The 20,200-nt window shown below is 43.8% G+C and overlaps 1 protein-coding gene across 1 annotated transcript; it reads left to right on the top strand.

The window, feature by feature from the left end:
- The first annotated feature begins 5,175 nt into the window (after positions 1 to 5,175).
- On the top strand, positions 5,176 to 19,935 carry CMPK2 (cytidine/uridine monophosphate kinase 2). The gene is made up of 5 exons (XM_075598303.1): positions 5,176 to 5,968; positions 9,523 to 9,637; positions 12,095 to 12,296; positions 13,372 to 13,605; positions 19,017 to 19,935. Exons 1-5 carry the CDS (start codon positions 5,234 to 5,236, stop codon positions 19,135 to 19,137), a joined length of 1,407 nt encoding a protein of 468 aa, XP_075454418.1. The 5' UTR covers positions 5,176 to 5,233; the 3' UTR covers positions 19,138 to 19,935.
- The last annotated feature ends 265 nt before the right edge of the window (positions 19,936 to 20,200 follow it).

Genomic DNA, 20,200 nt, shown 5'->3' with positions numbered 1-20,200 from the left:
ATAAAAGAAAGGTGCCAACAACCAGCACACCCTGACCTTTCCGGTAGGCAAAACATGTCAATTACAAAAGAAAGGTTAGGCACACATGTGCTGATGCTTATGTAGTCTACAGCTAGTGGCCACCTTCAAATTCTTATTATGCATACTGTACCGCCAATGGTGGACTGAAACCTTTTCAAAGGTAAATATCAATATTCCGATACATTGAGATTGTTTGACTAGTTTAGAGTGGTGCATTACCAGAATAAGAATATGCTTCACCAGTGGCGGATTTAGAAAAATGCCATTCTTAGGCATTTACCTGGTGCCGCCCTCATCCTCCATCAATGCCGTGTTATGTCACGTTGCAGGCCACGCAATTGGCGCTTGCCGCCCGCACATGCGCCATCAGTGCTTGCCGACAGCACATGCGCGATTGGCGATTTCTGGCCTCGCATGCGCGATTGGCGCTTGCTTGCGAACGAGCAGCTGGCAAGCGCTAATCGTGAATGCGCGGGCGGCAAGCGACAATTGCGCATGCCGCCCCCAAATTCTGCTGCCCCAAAATGTGCTGCCTTAGGCCCGGGTCTATCAGGTCTGAAGGGAAATCCGCCACTGTGCTTCATTGTGTTTGCCAATGGTAACATTTGCTTTAAAACTGCTACTGTACAGGCATACCCCGCATTAACGTACGCAATGGGACCAGAGCATGTATGTAAAGCGAAAATGTATTTAAAGTGAAACACTACCTTTTTTCCACTTATTGATGCATGTACTGTACTGCAATCGTCATATACGTGCATAACTGATGTAAATAACGCATGTGTAACAGGCTCTATAGTCTGCCCGCTTGCGCACAGCTTCGGTACAGGTAGGGAGCTGGTATTGCTGTTCAGGACGTGCTGACAGGCGCATGCGTGAGCTGCCTTTGCCTATTGAACAATATGTACTTACTCGCGAGTGTACTTAAAGTGAGTGTCCTTAAACCGGGGGGTATGCCTGTACTGACTTAAACACTCCTACCTTTCTTTAAAGTTATTCTAACCTTGTTTTAGGAAGATTTAGACAATATTTATGCTTAGAACGTAGAAAGGGACAAAGGCTTCCTAAAATGGAGCAATTTTTTTTCAAATACAAATTAAAACTATGAGTTTGTTAGCAAAAAGCAGTGGTACACAGGAACCCCTAGTACCATCACACTTTAAAATGAAAACATTAAGGGGCTGACTTATTAAACTCCAATGGGTAGTATTGCTCCTGATCCGGCATTAACAACCATTTAAGTCAATGCCAATCAGCACCAAAACAAGTGTTATACCCGCATAAGAGCTTGATGAATCACGACATAGGTGTTTTGTTAGCTTTGCGTGGGGCCAGCAAGCTTTCACCCTTTACACCCTGCATAAGCAAGAAACTAGCCTTTTGTCACAGTAGTAATTTATTTCGAATTGATTTATGGAAAATTAAAGGAGGGGGCCTACAAGATAATACTCTATATTGGTATGCAGCATTTTTATATTTGGGGGCGTGAATGGCCTAAATATTTTATTTATGTCCTTAAAATGTTTTTAAAAAAACCAAGCAAAACAATTAGCATGAGCAATATCAAAACATCAGCAAGGCATTCTAGATAACAAGGTGCAACCAGCAAGCCATTCTAGATACTGTAGCTGAATGAGTACTATAAATAGCACTCTAAAATATCACCAACATCATGACACTGGTAATATAAGCAGGAAGCCCCTTAATCATATGTTCTTGCCCCTTCTAGTCTGACCACCAATAGTACAAGATGCTTTGTCTGCTGTACTGTGGCTTACACTCTCTACTGTACATTTAACCCCATGTTCGTGGACTGGATCAAAGTGGTGAAGATACTCTTGGTTAGCCTTCAATTAAAATATGTAGCTTATGCCATTATTATGTAACCACTTTTATCCACCCTGCAACCAGAGAAATACCAAAGGTAGCCGAACCACAGCATTCCCTGGTTTCAGGGAGAGATGCAGCGGGCAGTTTCTAAGGCTACGGCTCCGGTGTCAGCTGCTGCACGCACGGCGGCGCGTGCATGGGTGAAAGCTGCGATCTGCGGTTTCTGCATGAGCTGCAGGGGGAAAGACAAGATCGCGATGGGGGAGGGTCGTAGCGGGGGCGCGGCCATGACATCACGCTGCTGGTTCACCCTCATTGGCTGAACTGCCGCTGTGACGTGGCCAGCGCTCCAACACCACTAGCACTGTGCCGGGCCGCGCAGGCAGCTACTGGGGCCGGCCGTACCTTCTGTGCGCCGCGCACGTCATCTCAGCTGCGGACACTGGGGACTCAGCCGAAGAAAAGATTGTGCTGCTTGCAGCTCTCAAACTTCCACTGAGCCGCAGGAAAAGACTCTAGTCTCTCAAGAACTAGGTGGTCTCCTTACACCGGGGGAACCACGGATGTGCTTCCAGGAACCCATTCAGGTAAGCTTTAAAAAAATGTTTTGTGGGGATTGTTGCTTTAACCAGCTGTGCTGAAGATCTTTCATATTAATAAAATAAAACAAACTACAAAATGTATCTATTATAAAAGCAGAAAATAATGGAAACCTATTTCGGTTAGGTGTGGTTCTAATTACAGATAAAGCATGATTTATGTTCAAGAGCTGCACAAAAGTGTGGTCTGAGCACTTTGTTGTCGACACCTCATCCGCGGCCTCGCTGTGCATCTCACCGCACAGACTTCGTTTGTGGTTGGACGGACTTGTTATTGGTGTTGTTGCAGTTCAGTGCGTGTCCGATAGTGGCGCACTGCACATCTTTGTCTATGATACTTTGAATGATGCTGTAAAGCAGGTGTCTGAATAGAAGTTAAAGAATACACGTCTCTTTGTCTCATGACCTAGTACATCTCAACTGTTGCAGGTTCGCAGTTTAATATGCTTTAAAAAAAATAAATACAGATACTGCTACACTTTGATTGTGGATATTAAATTGCATTAGTATACAGCTAAATGGTTATGTGGGGTGGTAGTGCTATGTACAGTAATGATGAAATCGTAAACAATATATACGCAACATTACTAATTACTGTGCAGTTTCAATGTGATGTCATACAGTAGCAATCAGGTTTCAGTTTCCTTTACACTTTACATGTGATGCAGATCTGTTAGATATCTGTAAGAGATTTGTGCCTGGCAGATCACTGGCCCTATTTTGTTCCTTTTTAATCCTAAAGTCTGTTAGTTTTCGTTCTGGTTTTTATTTACTGTATGTAAATTCTAAACGCTAATAAAGAGTTTTTTTTGTTTTTTTAACCATATACAGTGTGTAAATAAATAACATTGCAGCGGCTGTTATTCGAACACATCACGGCGCCAATTTTGAGTTCTCTGCTGTTCCCCACGCAGCATAAACGCGGCCAATCGCCCCAGGCACCCGCGCTTATCGCGGATGTTTTGTTTGAATTGCATGGATTCTGTTTCTTTGTTTGCAATAAAATGGATGAATTGTAATGTGTACAGTACTGTGCTACTGTGCTACTGGGTCAATTTCATGTTTTTAAAAGCCAGAACACTAAAATTCGTTTTTCTGCACTCGCTGCGCTCGCATCTTAGGGCTCGTTCAGGTTGCCAGCTGAGGACTCGGAGGGAGGGCGGGAGGCAGGCAGTGCTGGGAGTTTGCTGGGCAACATGTGATTATCCCCCAGCAGACTTTTCAGCGTTGGGGAGGGGGCGGGGCTACAGACGGCAGGGTAAAGAATCCAAGCTGCAGTCATGAAATCATTCTGAAGAATGATTTCATTGGCTGCCTTGGTCCCTGTGACGCTGCTTCAGCTCCAAGAAATGAAATTTTCGTTTACTGAAGCTGTCGTCAGCAGCAACTCCAGGCTTCGGAGTCAGGGCAGTAGCTACCCTGACAACAAGTATTCAAATTGAATACTTTGTTGCTCAAGGCAGCACGCACGTCAGCACGCCCTGCCCCCGAAGCCAGCACCCTGAACGAGGCCTTAGTGCGGGAAGGCTGGAATCCGCGGTTTCAAATCGGGATTCCGATGTACATGACGCGTGAAGTGTTCGAATAACGGCCGCTGCATCAGTAGCACTGTTTCCTTATGAACACAAAAGCTACTACTGCTGTATATACCTGTACTGCTTGCAGGAGCCGAAGCCTCCGACTGAGAGCCTGGGGTATATATGTATATTCACAATCTCGTGATGCAACGCTTCCACCTGAGAGGGATCCCGACAGAGCGGGAGGGGCCCCTCACAGGACACAACCCAATAACACACAATTGGTATGATAAAGCAAGAATAACCTTTATTTACTATATATATATATATATATATATATAATATATATATATAAAAAGTTTTGCTTCGTTTTGACCTCAGACGCATCAAAGATGACGATGGTCTGAACTGCAAGATGAGGGAGGCTTGGATTTTGTTTACCCAAATCCGCTCATGTGTAGTCATGATATTAGAAACTTGATATTTACATTACAATATCGGCATCACTTAACCCTTTCACTGCCAATGGGTGCAGGACTGCATTGAAAAGCAAAGAGTTTTACTCCTGATACTCTTGAAATTACTTGTTGAAAAAAATGGCCTAATTAACTGCAAAGTGCCGCGAAACAGTCGCTCGGGTACACAACGGGAACAAAACAGCACAAGATTTATCAAAGAAAATTACTCCCAATAAAAATAATACTATTTTTTTTGATGACTATATTGCCGCACTTACAGTATTGTGCTGACAGAAGACTTTAAAAAAAGAACTGTGTGTGTGTGTGTGTGGTGTGTGTGGTGTGTGTGGTGTGTGTGGTGTGTGTGGTGTGTGTGTGTGTATATATATATACTGTATACGTTTTAACGAGATCAGTTGAAAAAATACAGTAAGAAATACCCTATTTAGTTATCTTGACCAAATACTGTAGATCCTCAGGGCTGTATACTACAGGGGCAACACAATGACTTGTTTATACAGTACAGTATATAGTAGCATTAACGCAGAGGGGTCTGCCATTAGGCAGTGCTTGTCTCTTCATGTTGCATTGCAAAACACGTGATCAATAAATGTGATAGGCTTAATTTCCAGGGAAATAGAAACTTAAGCAGCAGCAGCAGCTTCCATGCATGTGATATCAAATTTCCAGGGTGTGTGAAGAGCAGATAAAGAAGGACTCGGGAAACTGGAGTTTCGTTTCTCTAACTTTGATTTTGGTTTCACTTTCCTTTCTGGTCTCTGCTTCATGGTAATTGAAACTCAGTGCAATGGCACTATCTTTATATATATATAATCAGATCTCCCCAATGTCAAACTGGATCACGCAAAGACTCTGCCTACAACTATTATCCAAGAAGAGAGCTGTGCTTGCAAACTGCCTGAGGATGGCCAGTTCTCTTTGCCATTACACTGCAGATTGGAAGAGCCGTGTGTTTGCAGTGGATGCAAATAAGAGCCTGGGATATCCTGATCCCTTCTATTTCACAGCATATGATCGCGCACACCAGCTCTCCCCTGCTGGGACTTCACCACATGTGTGGCCCATGCTTGCTCAGTGGGGTAGCGCCCACTCCGTGAGCATCACCACCCCACATCGCATTACTGCAGCAAGGTTGCAGAAGTCATTGGGGCAACAATTGACCCGAGGGGTGTTAGGAAGCTGCCAGGTCTTGAGTCTCTTTTCCTACCTTCCACATGACGCCCAGGGTTCTCTCCAGAAGGGATTTATCATTCTGGATCCTCAGAACTGTCCTCTCATACAGAGTAGGCTGAAGGACCTGCTGAGTGAGTACAAGCAGCATGTCCTCTTCTGCAGCTACCAAGAGGGGACAGGAAGCGAGGTCTGGCAGTGTCTGTGGGAACTGGATCGAGGACAGGCAAAGGAGATTGAAATATCACAAGTAGTGAGAGTGGGAGAGCCTGCAACATCCCCATTTGTGGTTAACATAAAAAATTCCGCTGTGTTTTACTCACTGGGAGATGCGTGCTCTGTTTTACAAGAGGTAAGATGTGAACAGAGTGAAAATATAAGATTGGGAAGGATAGGACTGGTAATTCTGGAAAGTTTACCAGTGTACTGTAGGATACTATATTCAAGCTGCCGTTTTAAAAAAAAAAAAAATATTTTTTTTTCCCCATTCAATATGTGCATTAATACAAACTGCACACTGACAAGTGATTAGCTAAGCTGCAGATCGATCCATTCTCCGTTAATCGACTGTAATAGATCGCTTGCTCAGGTTTATTTAATTCAGTTCTTGCACAGCATTTTGGGCAATGTAGTTCCTGGAATATGATTGACTGGGCAGTTTCTAGATACAATTGGTTCACTGCTAGAGAGAGCGTGGGGCTCAAGAGCCAGAGCTCTTTCATCAGAAGGGGAAGGGGGCCGTCCCCCCCCCCAACACCACCACCCCCTATGGCCGTCCCGACCGCAGTACCGCCGGGCCCCCCGCATAACCACCCCCGCCGGGCGTCCCGCCAGCTACCGCCCCCCCCCGCATCACCGCCAGCCGCCAGGCATCCTGCCCACCCCCCGCAGTACTGCCAGCCGTCGGGCGTCCCGCCAGCTAATCCGCAGTACCGCCGGTCCCCCGCATTACCGCCAGCCACCGGGTGTCCCGCCAGCTACCACCACCCCTTGCGGCCGGCCCCACCGCAGTACCGCTGGGTCCATCGCATCACCGCCAGCTACCAAGCACTGCCACCCCCGCGGCTGCCCCCCCCGTAGCACTGCCGGGCCCCCCGCATCACCGCCAGGTACCAAGCACCACAAGCCCACCGCCCCCCGCAGCACCACCACTGCCCCCCCCGCAGCCACGGCCCCCCGCAGCCACCACCCCACGCAACCCCCCCCCCCGCAACAACCAGCCCTCTGCAGCCACCGGCTTACCACCCCCCCATCCCAAAGGTAAGTCTGATTTTTATATGTATTGGGGTGGTTGGGGTATTTTTTATATGTATTGGGGGGAGTTGGGGTATTTTTTTATATGTATTGGGGGGGTTGGGGTATTTTTTATATGTATGGGGGGGTTGAGGTAGTTTTTATATGTATGGGGGGGTTGGGGTAGTTTTTATATGTATTGGGGGGTTGGGGTAGTTTTTATATGTATTGGAGGGGTTGGGGTAGTTAGTATATGTATTGGGGGGTCTGGTATTTTTTATATATATTGGGGGGTCTGGTACTTTTTATATGTATTGCGGGGTATTTTTATATGTTTTGGGAGGACGTGTGGGCATTTTTTATATGTATTGTGTCCAGTATTTTTGGACACGCCACCTGCAACCCTAGCGGCCGTCCCCCCACCCAGCCATCCTGCAGCCACCGGCCTAACACCCCCCCCCCACCCCCTCTCCCCATAGCAAAGGCACCTCCTTCGCAGCCACCGGCCCTCCCGCAGCGGCGCCCCCCTTAGTAGCAGCCACTGGCCCCCCTATTAGTAGCAACCGGCCCCCCCCACTAGCAACTGCTGCCCCCGGCCCCCTCACCGCCCATCCCGCAGCTACCGGCCCACTCCGCGGGGTGTATTTTTATATGTATTGGGGGGTTAAGTAAAAGTTGCGCGCTAAAAAAATTCTTCCCGTGATCGGTGCGCTATGGGTTGGGGGGGGGGGGCTGCTCCTTTCATTTGTCCTTTGCCCCATGATTTCTGTTGGCAGCCCTGCATAGTACAGAACTGATTTGTTTAAAAAAAACACACATGTTGTATATTGCTTGAACTGCTGCTTTAACCTGATAAAAGATAATCAGTTAGAAATGAGTTGTCATCTTTTCCTGTCACTGACATTCTTCCCTAAGGCTGCGGTCCCAGTGCACGCGCGTCCGGCGGGGGGGCGGCGCGTGCACAGCGCTGCACCCGCACATGCGGTCCTGGGAGGGAGAGCTTGCGACGGGAAGGGGCGTGGCGGGGGGGGTGGCCATGACCTCACGCGGCTGGTTTGCCCTCATTGGCTGACCCGCCGGCGGGGGCGTGGCCACGGCTCCGTCGCAAGTTCCACACTCAATATGGAACACACCAAAAAGGCCTTCATTCTTTGGAGACTTGTCTTGACAGCATACAGAAAGAAGGCATTGAGGCAGACGGGCTAAGAACCCCCGTAGGTTAAACAAAAGCTGTCATCCAAACCTAAATCTGGCTACCTACAACCAAAGCCAACAAAAAAAATGTTGGGGCCCAGGACAAATGAAAGCAGCAGGAACCCCCACACCTGTTAATCCCCCCCCAGCACACTGGGGGTCCCTGAGGGGGAAGAGATATGGACCTGGGAGGGAGGGGGAGGAGAGAAGGGATATTGGCCTGTGGGGGGGGGGGAAGGGAGGGATATGGGGTGGGGGTGAGGAGATTTGGATCTGGTGGAGGATAGAGGAGATATGGGCCAGTGGGGGGAGAGGAGTTATGGTCTGTGGGGGGGATGGGGGGGAGGGTAGATATGGGCTTGTGGGGGAGGGGAAGAGATATAGGCCTATGGTTCACAATATGGTTCCCTAAGGCCTCGTTCAGGGTGCCAGCTGCAGGACTCGGAGGGAGGGCGGGAGGGAGGCAGTGCTGCAGTTTGCTGGGCGATCTGTGTTTATCCCCCAGCAGACTTTTCAGCGTTGGGGAGGGGGCGGGGTTACACACAGCAGGGTAAGTATCAAGGTTGCAGTCATGAAATCATTCTGAAGAATGATTTCATTGGCTGCCCAGGTCCCTGTGACGCTGCTGCAGCTCCAAAAAACGAAATTTTCGTTTATTGAAACTGTAGTCAGCTTCAACTCCTGGCCTCTGAGACAGGGCGGTTGCTACCCTGAAAACCAGTATTCAAATTGAATACTTTCTTTCTCACGGCAGCACGCACGGCAGCACGCCCTCCCTCCGAAGCCAGCACCCTGAACGAGGCCTAAGAGACAGTGCTCTGCCTTTGTAAATGGTTACTATCACAACCCAAGGAAGCTAAATACATTAAAACTCATAACAAATTGCATTAAGAGTGGGGAGAACAAAAATGCAGCAAGTATTAACTCATACTACTCAACTCATATTTAAAAAAACAAAGGATTTTGAAAGTACGGTAAGCCTAATGAATTAAAGCTCATTAAAAAAAAGGCATAAAGACATGGTCAAAAGAAATGCAATAAGTACTGTATTATCGAATACTACCCAACTACTTTATTTTAAGAAATCACATATACGATTTTGAATATATTGCTGCTTTATGTTAGGAGTACAGTACAGCATCACAGACTTTGCACAATCAGATGGCCCTATGCTGTAAATGTAAGTAAAATTGGTACTGTAAATATTTGGAGCTGTAAAACAAGGTTGTGCCAGTAATTATTTCATATAAGATCATAAAGAAAATATATTGCTGCTTGTAAAACGACATTAGTTCTTATATATCACTGTACCTGTATACAGTATGAACATTGCATTTTTGATGGTATAATTCCACACTACTGCTTTGAAATGTTTACGAACTCTTGAAGTCAGTGGGCAGCATTATACAGTATGTTTATGCTCAAAATGTTATCATACAGTATGAACAATTATAGCATATAATGTATCTGTTGTTACAGTGTTCAACAATTATTCCAGAAGCTAAAAATGTTCTAGATCTATTGGAAAATAATTCCACAACTACTAAAAAAGGAGAGTTCCCTGTTATAGTCATTGAAGGACTTGATGCCACAGGTAGGAAATTGATTTAAAATGTTGATCGAAATCTTGACTATATTTATTTTCTTAGACATAAAATGTTTAGTGTCTGGGGTTACATTTAGTTCTTCAATTGTTTAGTCTCTCACGTATTCTATGAAGAATGTATAGACTGATTACTACCTTACACTCCAACCTAAACATACTGTTACACATAATTAAAAAATATGCTTAGTTAAAAATGTGCTTGTGATCTATAGATTGATCCTGAAACACATTCTTAATGGGACCTTACGATGTGGAAAATATACTGCTGCGACACACTTTATTCGAGCAAATACCCAGTATGTACCTGGCAGATACCTGGAATGCGCCGCTCCTCACCTCTGACAAGCCCCGTTGCGTTTGCCTTCCCAGCCTGGGTTCATGCCTGGCTGACGGGCGGCTGATCTGTTAAATGATAATGATTAGGATTTAATAGGCTGCAATGCTTCGCGTGTCTACCAGATGGCATAAATTCATGAATTGTAATGCAGTATGTATATATATATATATACAAAGCCAGGGTGTGCAGCGCACAGCAGTAGTAAGTAGGAGCAGGTCTTGCAGAAAAATAGTCCTTTATTAACACTTCATAATGTGGGACAACAGCAAACCTTCAACGCGTTTCGTTCAAAGGAACTTTATCAAGAAGTGCTGTGTATCTTAAAAACAACAATTTAAATACAGCTGACTGCCTGAATTCGCGCCAAATCGTGACGTCATAATCTGTGTTTGGCCAATGAAACTCATGATCCTCGCGCATGCGCGCGGCGCCAGACCTCTATGATCAACTCTATGCTATTGCCAGCCGTGTAGAGAATGAGAAACACGCCCCTCCGACCGGCTCTCAATGCTCAAACACGCCTCTGGCTAATGCAGGATGACGCCCTCCTCCTCCACAGCCCGCGCATGCGCAGAAGCTTCCCCAGAAGGAAATAAATAATTAATTCCAGTGCCAGCAATATAACAGGGTATATAAGAGCCTTACACACGAAAATGATATATCAATACATACAGAATAACATGGATAATTAAATAAACCAAAAAATATTGGAGGGCGTCATCCTGCATTAGCCAGAGGCGTGTTTGAGCATTGAGAGCCGGTCGGAGGGGCGTGTTTCTCATTCTCTACACGGCTGGCAATAGCAGTTGAACTCCTGCCACTCTGGCGCCACGCGCATGCGCGAGGATTAGACAAACCATAGAGTTGATCATAGAGGTCTGGCGCCGCGCGCATGCGCGAGGATCATGAGTTTCATTGGCCAAACACAGATTATGACGTCACGATTTGGCGCGAATTCAGGCAGTCAGCTGTATTTAAATTGTTGTTTTTAAGATACACAGCACTTCTTGATAAAGTTCCTTTGAACGAAACGCGTTGAAGGTTTGCTGTTGTCCCACATTATGAAGTGTTAATAAAGGACTATTTTTCTGCAAGACCTGCTCCTACTTACTACTGCTGTGCGCTGCACACCCTGGCTTTGAATCTACATTCTATTCAGCTGCACGCTTTGGAGGGGAGACTGGGAAGGAAAAGAAATACTACTACAGTGAGTACTATACCTGGGGCTGCCTAATGAGGAAGGGGGGGGGCTGTCATTTGGCAACCCACCCTGACCTTCAAGGCACCTTATGCCCATTTAAAGGCACAGTACAAAGAGTTATATTGTCATTACCCAGCTAATACTCCCTTCCTTCAATACAGCCCCAGCACTTTGAGCACCATCACAACATACACATCATATATATATATATATATATATATATACTTTGCAGTATTGCAGCCAGCGGGAATAAAATGCTTCAATCCCTGCCTGGAAAATAACCCAATGCACTCGGGCAGAAAACAGTCACAAACCTCAATACACCCGGGTATACCCGAATTCGTGGGACAAGCCGAGCTCGAATAAAGTGTGTCGCCAGTGTACTGTAACTGTGTTATAGTTTTCCAGAGAGGCTGTGAAGGGCCCTTGCATACTGTATGACACAGAGCACATTTACAAGTTCATTTGCATTGGGCAAATGTTGCACGTAGACAGATATTGTTGGCATGCCGCGCCACCACTTCTGTATTTCGCAGGTCTCTAAACTATCAATTATTTACAGTTAGTACAGTTATTCCTCGTTGTGTATACAATATATGTAGAACATGGTATCGCATTTCTGTAGCGTCAATAATCAAGTCAGTAATGAGCAGCAGGAAAGTTAATGAATCTTGCTGAAGAAGTAACGTACAGTACAGTATATACCTGTGCCATTTGCATGCATGCATTTCCAGCACAGATAATAAAAATGATTTAGATCTGTCACTTTTGCTTGTTCTTTTTTGATACAATTAAGGAAAGGTATAATAAAAAATATGCTCTCTCCACAAAGGCTCTGATAAATTTGCCACAATGTGTTTGTAGTTGAATAATAACTACTTATGTTTCATTTTTATTTGTGCTGAAGGAAAAAGTACATTAACCCAGTCCCTCAAGGATTCACTGGGAGCAGTATTGTTAAAATCACCACCAGACTGTATAAGCCAGTGGAGAAAAACCTTTGATGACGAGCCATCACTTATTAAAAGAGCATACTATGCCTTGGGTAACTACATTGTGGCCTCAGAAATAGAGAAGGCATCCAGAAAGTCTCCAGTCATTGTAGACAGGTTAGTAAAACAAGATGCATTTTATTTTATTACCTTGTTTGCGGCCAGAAATAAAGACATTCCAAATAAAAGGCGACCACGTTGTGCAACAGCAAAATATGTCCCACTTACTGCAACCATTAACGTCATTGTATCCTCTTCCACTAGTAGAATATGATCAATAACAATTAAATATACTAAATGTACTATACTAACGTTCCCCAGCTGCAAAATTGTGATAAAACCAGTGTACAAGTCTTGCACTAGATGTATCCAAATAAAAACTCCAATTGTTTCAATGGGATTCCTTTTCTTTGATTAATATGGTGCTGTTTTTTGCACTGATTATGCTACAATTTTGCAGCCAAGAGACTTTAGCAAATAGACTCATTGACATTTCAAAAGTACATTCTGGTCCTCCCTCTATCTTTAGCTGCACCGAGGCTCTGTGAACACCACATACTCTAAAGGGAGTCTAATGACAATGATGCAGTATGTTTAATCCGTTAAAAGTAGTATATCTGATGCATCTTTTTATTCCAGTTAACTAGTGTATGAGTATTTTGAAATGATTATATAATCATTGCCTGATAAATAAATAATAAACAGTACAGTATGCAGGACAATTTACTACTACAAAACATCCAATAACATTCAAGTGTGGTATGGTCACTGTAGCTAAATACTGAATGTAGGTGGAGTATGGGGAGGAGTAATAAGGTGGTAGTTCATCACCTACATATGTAGCAGCCATAGCGCTCTCTGGAGCGATTTTGACTTTATCGCCATTTAAACAAATGGAGTCGCAAGTAACAATATTGCGCAATTTTGGAAATTAAATCAAACATTACCGTATGGTAACAGTAGCAGTAACATATGCTACATCTTTATGAAGCTGGTAAACGTAGTTTAGGTTCTAAAATCAGAGAAAAAGCCAACATATGTATTACTAATAACCTCAGTGAAAGATATTTTAATATATAATTATGTTCCATTATGTATGGTGCTTAGAGATAAACAAACCAATCCTTCATATGGTTGTGTGATCTCTAAACTACCTGAGAAAAAGGCCTATTGTGCGTTTCTCTCCTGTTAGGTATTGGCACAGTACAGCTGCATATGCAATAGCTACAGAAATAGGAGGAAGTGTGCATAACCTGCCAGAATGTCACCATGAGGTTTACCAGTGGCCAGACGACCTTCTAAAACCCAACCTTGTCATTTTACTGACTGTCTGTGATGAGGAGAGGATGCTCAGAATGCACGGGCGGGGGATGGAAGAAACCAAGGAAGAGAAAGAGCTAGAGTCTAACAGCATGTTTCGGCAAAAGTATGTATAAAGAATTCCAGCCAGTCTCCTTGTAATTATAATTATGTATCGACTTACCTATACATACCCACCCCCCAAACACACACATATAAATGCATATATATTTTCATTGAGAATGTTATATAGAACAGTCATAAAAAAAGAAAATACTGACAGTTCTCATATTGAATTTTTCATATTGTCTAACAGTAATTTACGGGATGGTTCTATCCAGATTAATGTCATCCACATTATTGTACACATATAAATTGTAACTTTTTTGGGGCACTGGAATAACCACCACTAATTCTGTGAATTTAAATAAAAATCTAGAGCCCCACAAGAAAAGTAAATCATGCAAAATAAATAGCATCCACAACTTCATGTGCCAATCAAAAACCTTAAAGAAACATTTTCCCAAAGTTTTTTTTTCTTCCAATACTACCCAAATGGAAGGGGGGGGGGGATTGCAGAGCTCATCCGTGGACCCTGGGGCCCAGAGATATTTGTAGTTTTTATGTGCCGGTTGTGACACCAAAAAAATGGCATATGTTTGCAGACTACAAACATGGCCGGCAGGGGTCACCAATAGAAAGCTACAACATCACTCATGATAATGTCACGGCTTTGCTATTGGCTGCTGGGTCAAGTCCTGACTATGGCGGTTATATGTCAGTGGTCTCCCAGCATTGCCAGCGGGAACCCTATCGGATCCAGGCTCGCTGCTCTTGCACTAGGGGATTACTGGACATTGGTGGATTACCACTCAACGGAACCCCTTTAGTTGACTAGAAAAAGTTATCAGTGTCATAAAAATGTGCTATTCCAGAGTAAGCAAAATCATTGATTGTTCAGTTAGCAAGAAAATTGCTATAAATATTTTGAAAGGCCTTGGATTTCTGTATATATAATTCTGATTACCACACATTAAATATCACTTTTTGTGGAGAAGAAAGCCTGGCTTAGGAGACCTTGGGTAAATGGGGTTCTTTTGGCCTTAGATATTAGTTGAGTTTTACATTTACTGTCCAATTCATAGGGTTAATACCCATATATATGTAGCCCTGTCTCCCCCCTCCTCTGGGAAATTCTACTGCTACATGGGGTGTCATGATGCATACCTGTTTGGAGCAGGAAATCTTGAGCTTCTGCGTTGTTATAGGGCGAACAGGACAGGTTTTTGGGCTCTGGTTATTGCAGTTCTTCTCATGGTACTCAACGATTCCAGCTGTAGTGGGCTCCAGGGTATTCTGGAGATCAGTTCCCACCACTGCACACGCATTCCACTCTGCCCAGGAACTGACACTCAGGCAGGTGAAAAGTGAACTAGGATCTTTATTATGCATCTTGGTGTACAGCCACTGCAATTCCTCCTACAGTGCTGCAAGTTCTTTTTAAGTCCCCGACTTCTAGATAGTGCTTACCCCAATAGTAGGGGTAATGAGTCTTGATATTCTCCAGGCCTAAGCCTGAAGTGGACTAGCTCATCCTTGCAATGGGAGAGACTGACAGCCCATGCTCTCTCTTTCCTCTCCAGAGCAAGACTGATAAACTAAACTTTTAGGTACTCCTTTTCCTCAGGAAGCAGGGGCGGGCCCATGGACTGCACCTATCTCTGATAGGCTACACACAGACCATGAGTCATCACCGTACTCCTGTCCATCAAAGAGGAGCACAAGCCCCCTTGTCAATAGCACACAGATTAACCCATTAATTCCCTGAACTTACTAGGGGCTTACATAACAGATACAGATGCAGCGGCCGTTATTGAAACAAATCACGTGGTGTATACCTCGGAATACCCATGTCATGGCGCGGGATTTCTTCCAACCATACCGCCTTAAGACGCGAGTGCAGACGAAAGCATAAAATGGCATTTTAGTGTTCTGGCTTTTAAACACCTGAAATTGACACAGTATCACAGTAGCACAGTACTGTACACATTACAATTCATTTCATTACATTTAATTGCACACAACCCATGAAATTCCAAAAAGCAACCACGATAAACACGTGTGCCTGGGGTGATTGGCCGCGTTAATGTCGCGTGGAATACAGCAGAGCACACGAAAAAGGAGTTGGGATTTGTTAAAATAATGGCCGCTGCATCTGTATATTATGGGGAAAGAGAGGTATTATGGGACATACCCTTTTACATATAAAATTAAGAACTTGGGTTCTGCCTAGGGCACGTTGATAGTTTCTACTTTATTACATAGAATCTGGATGCAGGGATTGCACACCTTTCTGTACCTTACTCCATGTCATGTACGGTAGCGTCATGGCTCTGCTATACTGTATCGGGTAGCTGGGTGCTCACATACTGCAGTCACTGCAGCTGCTTTCATAACCAGTATGACGCCGCACACCAGACATGAATTTTCATAAACAATATTATCTTTATTAAAATAGTCAATGTTTCACTGTTGTGAATGACTCTTTGAATACAAATAATTGTTTTAATAAATATTCAAGTCTGGTATGCTACATGATATGTACATTACTGTCTACTTCACTAAGCAATCTCCATTTATGCCACATTAAAGTGCTTCTATGTCAGTCACTTAGAAAAAAGGCATTATAGAGCTTGCACTCCTTTAGTACTCACGGAACCGGAACAAATAAGTGGTGGTGCAAAATTAGTAAAAATATTGGACACACAGGCCTCTAGAAATAAAAGTGCCTAGGGCCTACGAAGGTCTTAAAACGGCCCTGGGTGCACCAATTGCAGTCGGATCTGATCCTGTAGTAGATCCGGTAGTGTGAATAGATTCAATAGTAGGAATGTAGCAGGCACTCATACAGTTAAAGAAAAAGCAACTTTATTGAATTGACCGAAACACATAGGAGGAATATGTAAAATTCAATTAAGTCACTTTTTCTTCGTACTCTACAAGCAGCCTTCGTACTATTGAATTGATGTCAGTCACCACTAGTGTGGGACCAGCTCCTCATTTATGACAAAAAATTGTTAACGGGTACCCGGCCAAAATTAAAGGTTCGACCAGGTTGGGTACCCGGTTACCTGATTTGGCACTTACCTGCAGGGTGGCGGCGACATCTAGGACCAGCAGCATCAGAGGTGTCTTCAGCCGGCGGGGGAGCTGCAAGAGTCACTTCCACAGCACCGGAACAGGTAAACAGTGTCTGTGTAAGCCGCCGGGGAACCACATGACCGGAGCAGGAGACGAAGCGTTCCTATTGGACAGACGGCCAATAGGAACACTCCGTCTTCTGCTCCGGTCACGTGGTTCCCCGGCGGCTCACACAGACACTGTTTACCTGCTCCGGTGCTGTGGAAGTGATTCCTGCAGCTCCCCCGCCGGCTGAAGACAACTCTGATGCTTCCACCGCCACGGGACTGCTGCTGCTGGTCTTAGATGTCGTCGGAAAGGTAAGTACAGTAATTAGATTATTTCCAGCTGCCCTGACATTACCCGACACTGGGTATTACCCGGCGCCGAGCCCACTTCTCAGTTGCCAGGTCCGGGTAATGTCCAGGTAGCTGGAAATGTGCCGGGTAACGCCGAGTACCGGGTAATTCCGGGTACTCGGTACACCACTAGTCACCACATATATTTGTACTTATATATTTAAGAAAAAGTGTCACATCATAATGTTTTGAAAATAATTCTTTGTAACTACAGTATAGAGAGATATTTGTATTGTAAAGCCAAGCATTGCAGATTCATTATATACATTTAGCTCACCTTTTTCTTAACTGCTGCACTTATGTCATTTATGTATAAATATATACATTGTAAATCAATTTCATGTGAAATATTTTCAAATGTTTTTGGAATATAATGTGTATCTACAACATTCCATCTACGGTATATTAGACCATATTATAAACTGAACTGATGATTTCATAGCACAATATGTGTGTATGTGTATGGTATATATAAATATATATACCATATTTAGCATGTACTGTATGCAAAATTATATTTCTTTGTGTATAATTCCAGCACCTGACCCAGGTAGTTTATCAAAAGCAAATAAGACTTTTAAGAGCAAGTGGTGGAACATCTTGCTTTGTTTGATATTATATCAGTCTTTCAAGGGCTTCCGAATTAGGTTAAAGTAATAAAAAGAGAAACAAATATGTTTTTTACCAGTACTTCTTGAGAAACGACCTCCAGAATTATTACCGTATATTTATCCAAAATCATAAAGAAATCTGCTATGTTAGAGAATCATGGAGTACAGTGTATAGTACTTAAAAACTTTAGTACAGTTTGGCAGTCATTGAACTGAATTGCTTACCATGATCTCTGAAGTTAGTGCATCCCTCTGTTTGTTGTTTTCCTCAAACGCAACACAGTTTCTTTCATATTTTGTCCGGTATGGGTGCGTCCTGTGTGTTTCTGGTTTGTGTCCCCTCGTAAAGTATACTTTACAGTACGTGTATTGTTGCTTTCACACAGTCAGAAAGTAAAAGCAAGTGCTATAAAAATACTATTTTACAGCTCAAAATTGTATCTAGGAAACATTCAATATAACAAAATTGATGAACATGCACATTTGCATTAGCACTCAGGCAGAGCAAAAGAGTATTGCTAAATTATATTGTATATATATATATATATATATATATATATATATAAATAATGTGGCACTTCTAGGAACATGTCATTTATTTTATTAATCACATTAAACTTATAGGAGTGAAAATATAGTAGTTATTCATATCAGTTTGCTATTAGAGTATACTGTAGTTTGTTACACTACCGACACACTTAATCCGAGCAGGGCTAGTTCCGCAAGCCGGGGGATGCCCCGGCTTGCTAGCCCCACTCAATCGGCATGCCGCGCGTCACCGATGCGCGGTCACGCGTCATCGGGTGCCAGCGCCCCCTGCACGCGCGTCCAGGGCTCCCCGAGGGAGCCCTGGTGTCCCGCGATGTGGAGGACGGCGGCAGGGGGTTCCGGGGGACCCGGCGGACCCGGCAGCGGGAGGGAGAGCGCCCCGATCGGAGGGCGCTCTTCCGCTGCTTCGGCGCGCGCCCGGCACCCTCCGGCGCGCGCCAGGTTACTGCTGCGGCCGAGAACGGGCAAATGCTCGAATAAACTCGGCCGCAGCAGTACTAGAATATATTTTTGGCCTTAGGCACTAAACCTTCAATATAATTTAGCAATACTCTTTTGCTCTGCCTGAGAGCTAATGCAGATGTGCATGTTCATCAATTTTGTTATATTGAATGTATATATAGTGTAAGCTCTACAGGGCAGACCATTCTGTGAACAGCCCTGCATACGCTGATAGCACTGTACAAGAAAATATATCAAATTACAAGCAATTGAATTGATGTAATTACATATGATTTGTAAATCTTTTTTATATTGTATTACATTTACCAATTTAACTTCTGTCTTATTGTTTTAATTTTCTAAATGTTTTTTTTTTTTTTTTTTTTTTTTTTTTTTAGAGTGGAAGAGGCATACAAGAGAATTGGAAACCCTAAGTGTGTAGTCGTTGATGCGAGCTCCTCAAAGCAAACCGTTTTAAATGAGGCTTTATCCGTTATAAAGAAACATTGTGCTATCTAACTCTTGCTTCTTGACATACCTTACAACTTCTTAATCCATGGGAAGTGTACAGTACAAGGTTTACATGCAAATATTTTACATTTATATGTACTTTTCCTATTTTCACTTTCATTACTGTACATGGTAATGTAATTTATAAAGCAAAATCAGTAACATCTAGAAAGTATTAGGGTAAGATTTACTAAAGGTTACTAAGACTTAGTACACCTTAACCCAAACGGCATAGATATTTTTGCACCTGGATAATTGAGACCAGTGCCAGCTTTTATACAATTCACAGAAAAAGTTCATATCTTGTCAGAGAATTGGGCCTTAAGGTTCATTAAGGCTTAGAGCTGTTTAGTATATTTGGAAATACTGAGATGTTTTTTTCAGTTTAACAATTTATTATAACCTTTGGTGCCATCTAGTGTACAATAAACAATTTTGTTCTGAATTTTCTATTCTAATGAATGAGTCAGACATACAGTACAGTACTATAGATTTTCCAGATATATGTTTTGAACATTAAGATTGATCAGTAATTATAACTTTGCTCTACGAATCTTTATATATTTATTATATATTTTATGCTGAATACCAACATCTCATGGAGCTACTGTACCACAGAACAAATCATGGGAAGGTGCACCATTCTCTGATTGTTCTCACTGTCTATGTGGCTTTTAATAGGCATCATATTATTGTTGAAGAGAACATAAAGAACTAATACAAATATTTGATTATCTATAAGTCTCAAATAATGGTTGTGTGTGTATGTCTTCTCCCTGCGTGATTGGCCCTGTGTTCCCCCGGTGTCATTGGCCACGGACGCACCCCCCGCCCCCCTCACCACACCCCTCACATTGCACCTGTTGCCCTCACTTGGATTAGGAATCTCACTTAGCAGGACCATCCACACCACTACCACCCGCTGCCGGCCTCACCTCTCCCCCCGACACCAACCCCCCTCCCCCCTCCCCCCCGGTCACAACACTCTGTGTCCCTGTCTCCCGCTGAGGCCCCCTGTCCCCGGGTATCACCTCCACCTGCCGCGCACCCCCATGCCCCCCGGGTGTCACCC

The sequence above is a fragment of the Ascaphus truei genome, chromosome 4, assembly GCF_040206685.1.
Source record: "Ascaphus truei isolate aAscTru1 chromosome 4, aAscTru1.hap1, whole genome shotgun sequence".
NCBI classification, from domain to species: Eukaryota; Metazoa; Chordata; class Amphibia; order Anura; family Ascaphidae; genus Ascaphus; species Ascaphus truei.
This window is presented reverse-complemented; position numbering and strand designations above follow the sequence as displayed.

Bases quoted from the DNA above. Each gene is read 5' to 3' on its own strand.
- CMPK2 (XM_075598303.1), top strand. From the start codon at position 5,234: ATGGCACTATCTTTATATATATATAATCAGATCTCCCCAATGTCAAAC. The intron at 5,969-9,522 runs GTAAGATGTGAA...CTGTTGTTACAG, and splicing joins CGTGCTCTGTTTTACAAGAG to TGTTCAACAATTATTCCAGA. The intron at 13,606-19,016 runs GTATGTATAAAG...TTTTTTTTTTAG, and splicing joins AACAGCATGTTTCGGCAAAA to AGTGGAAGAGGCATACAAGA.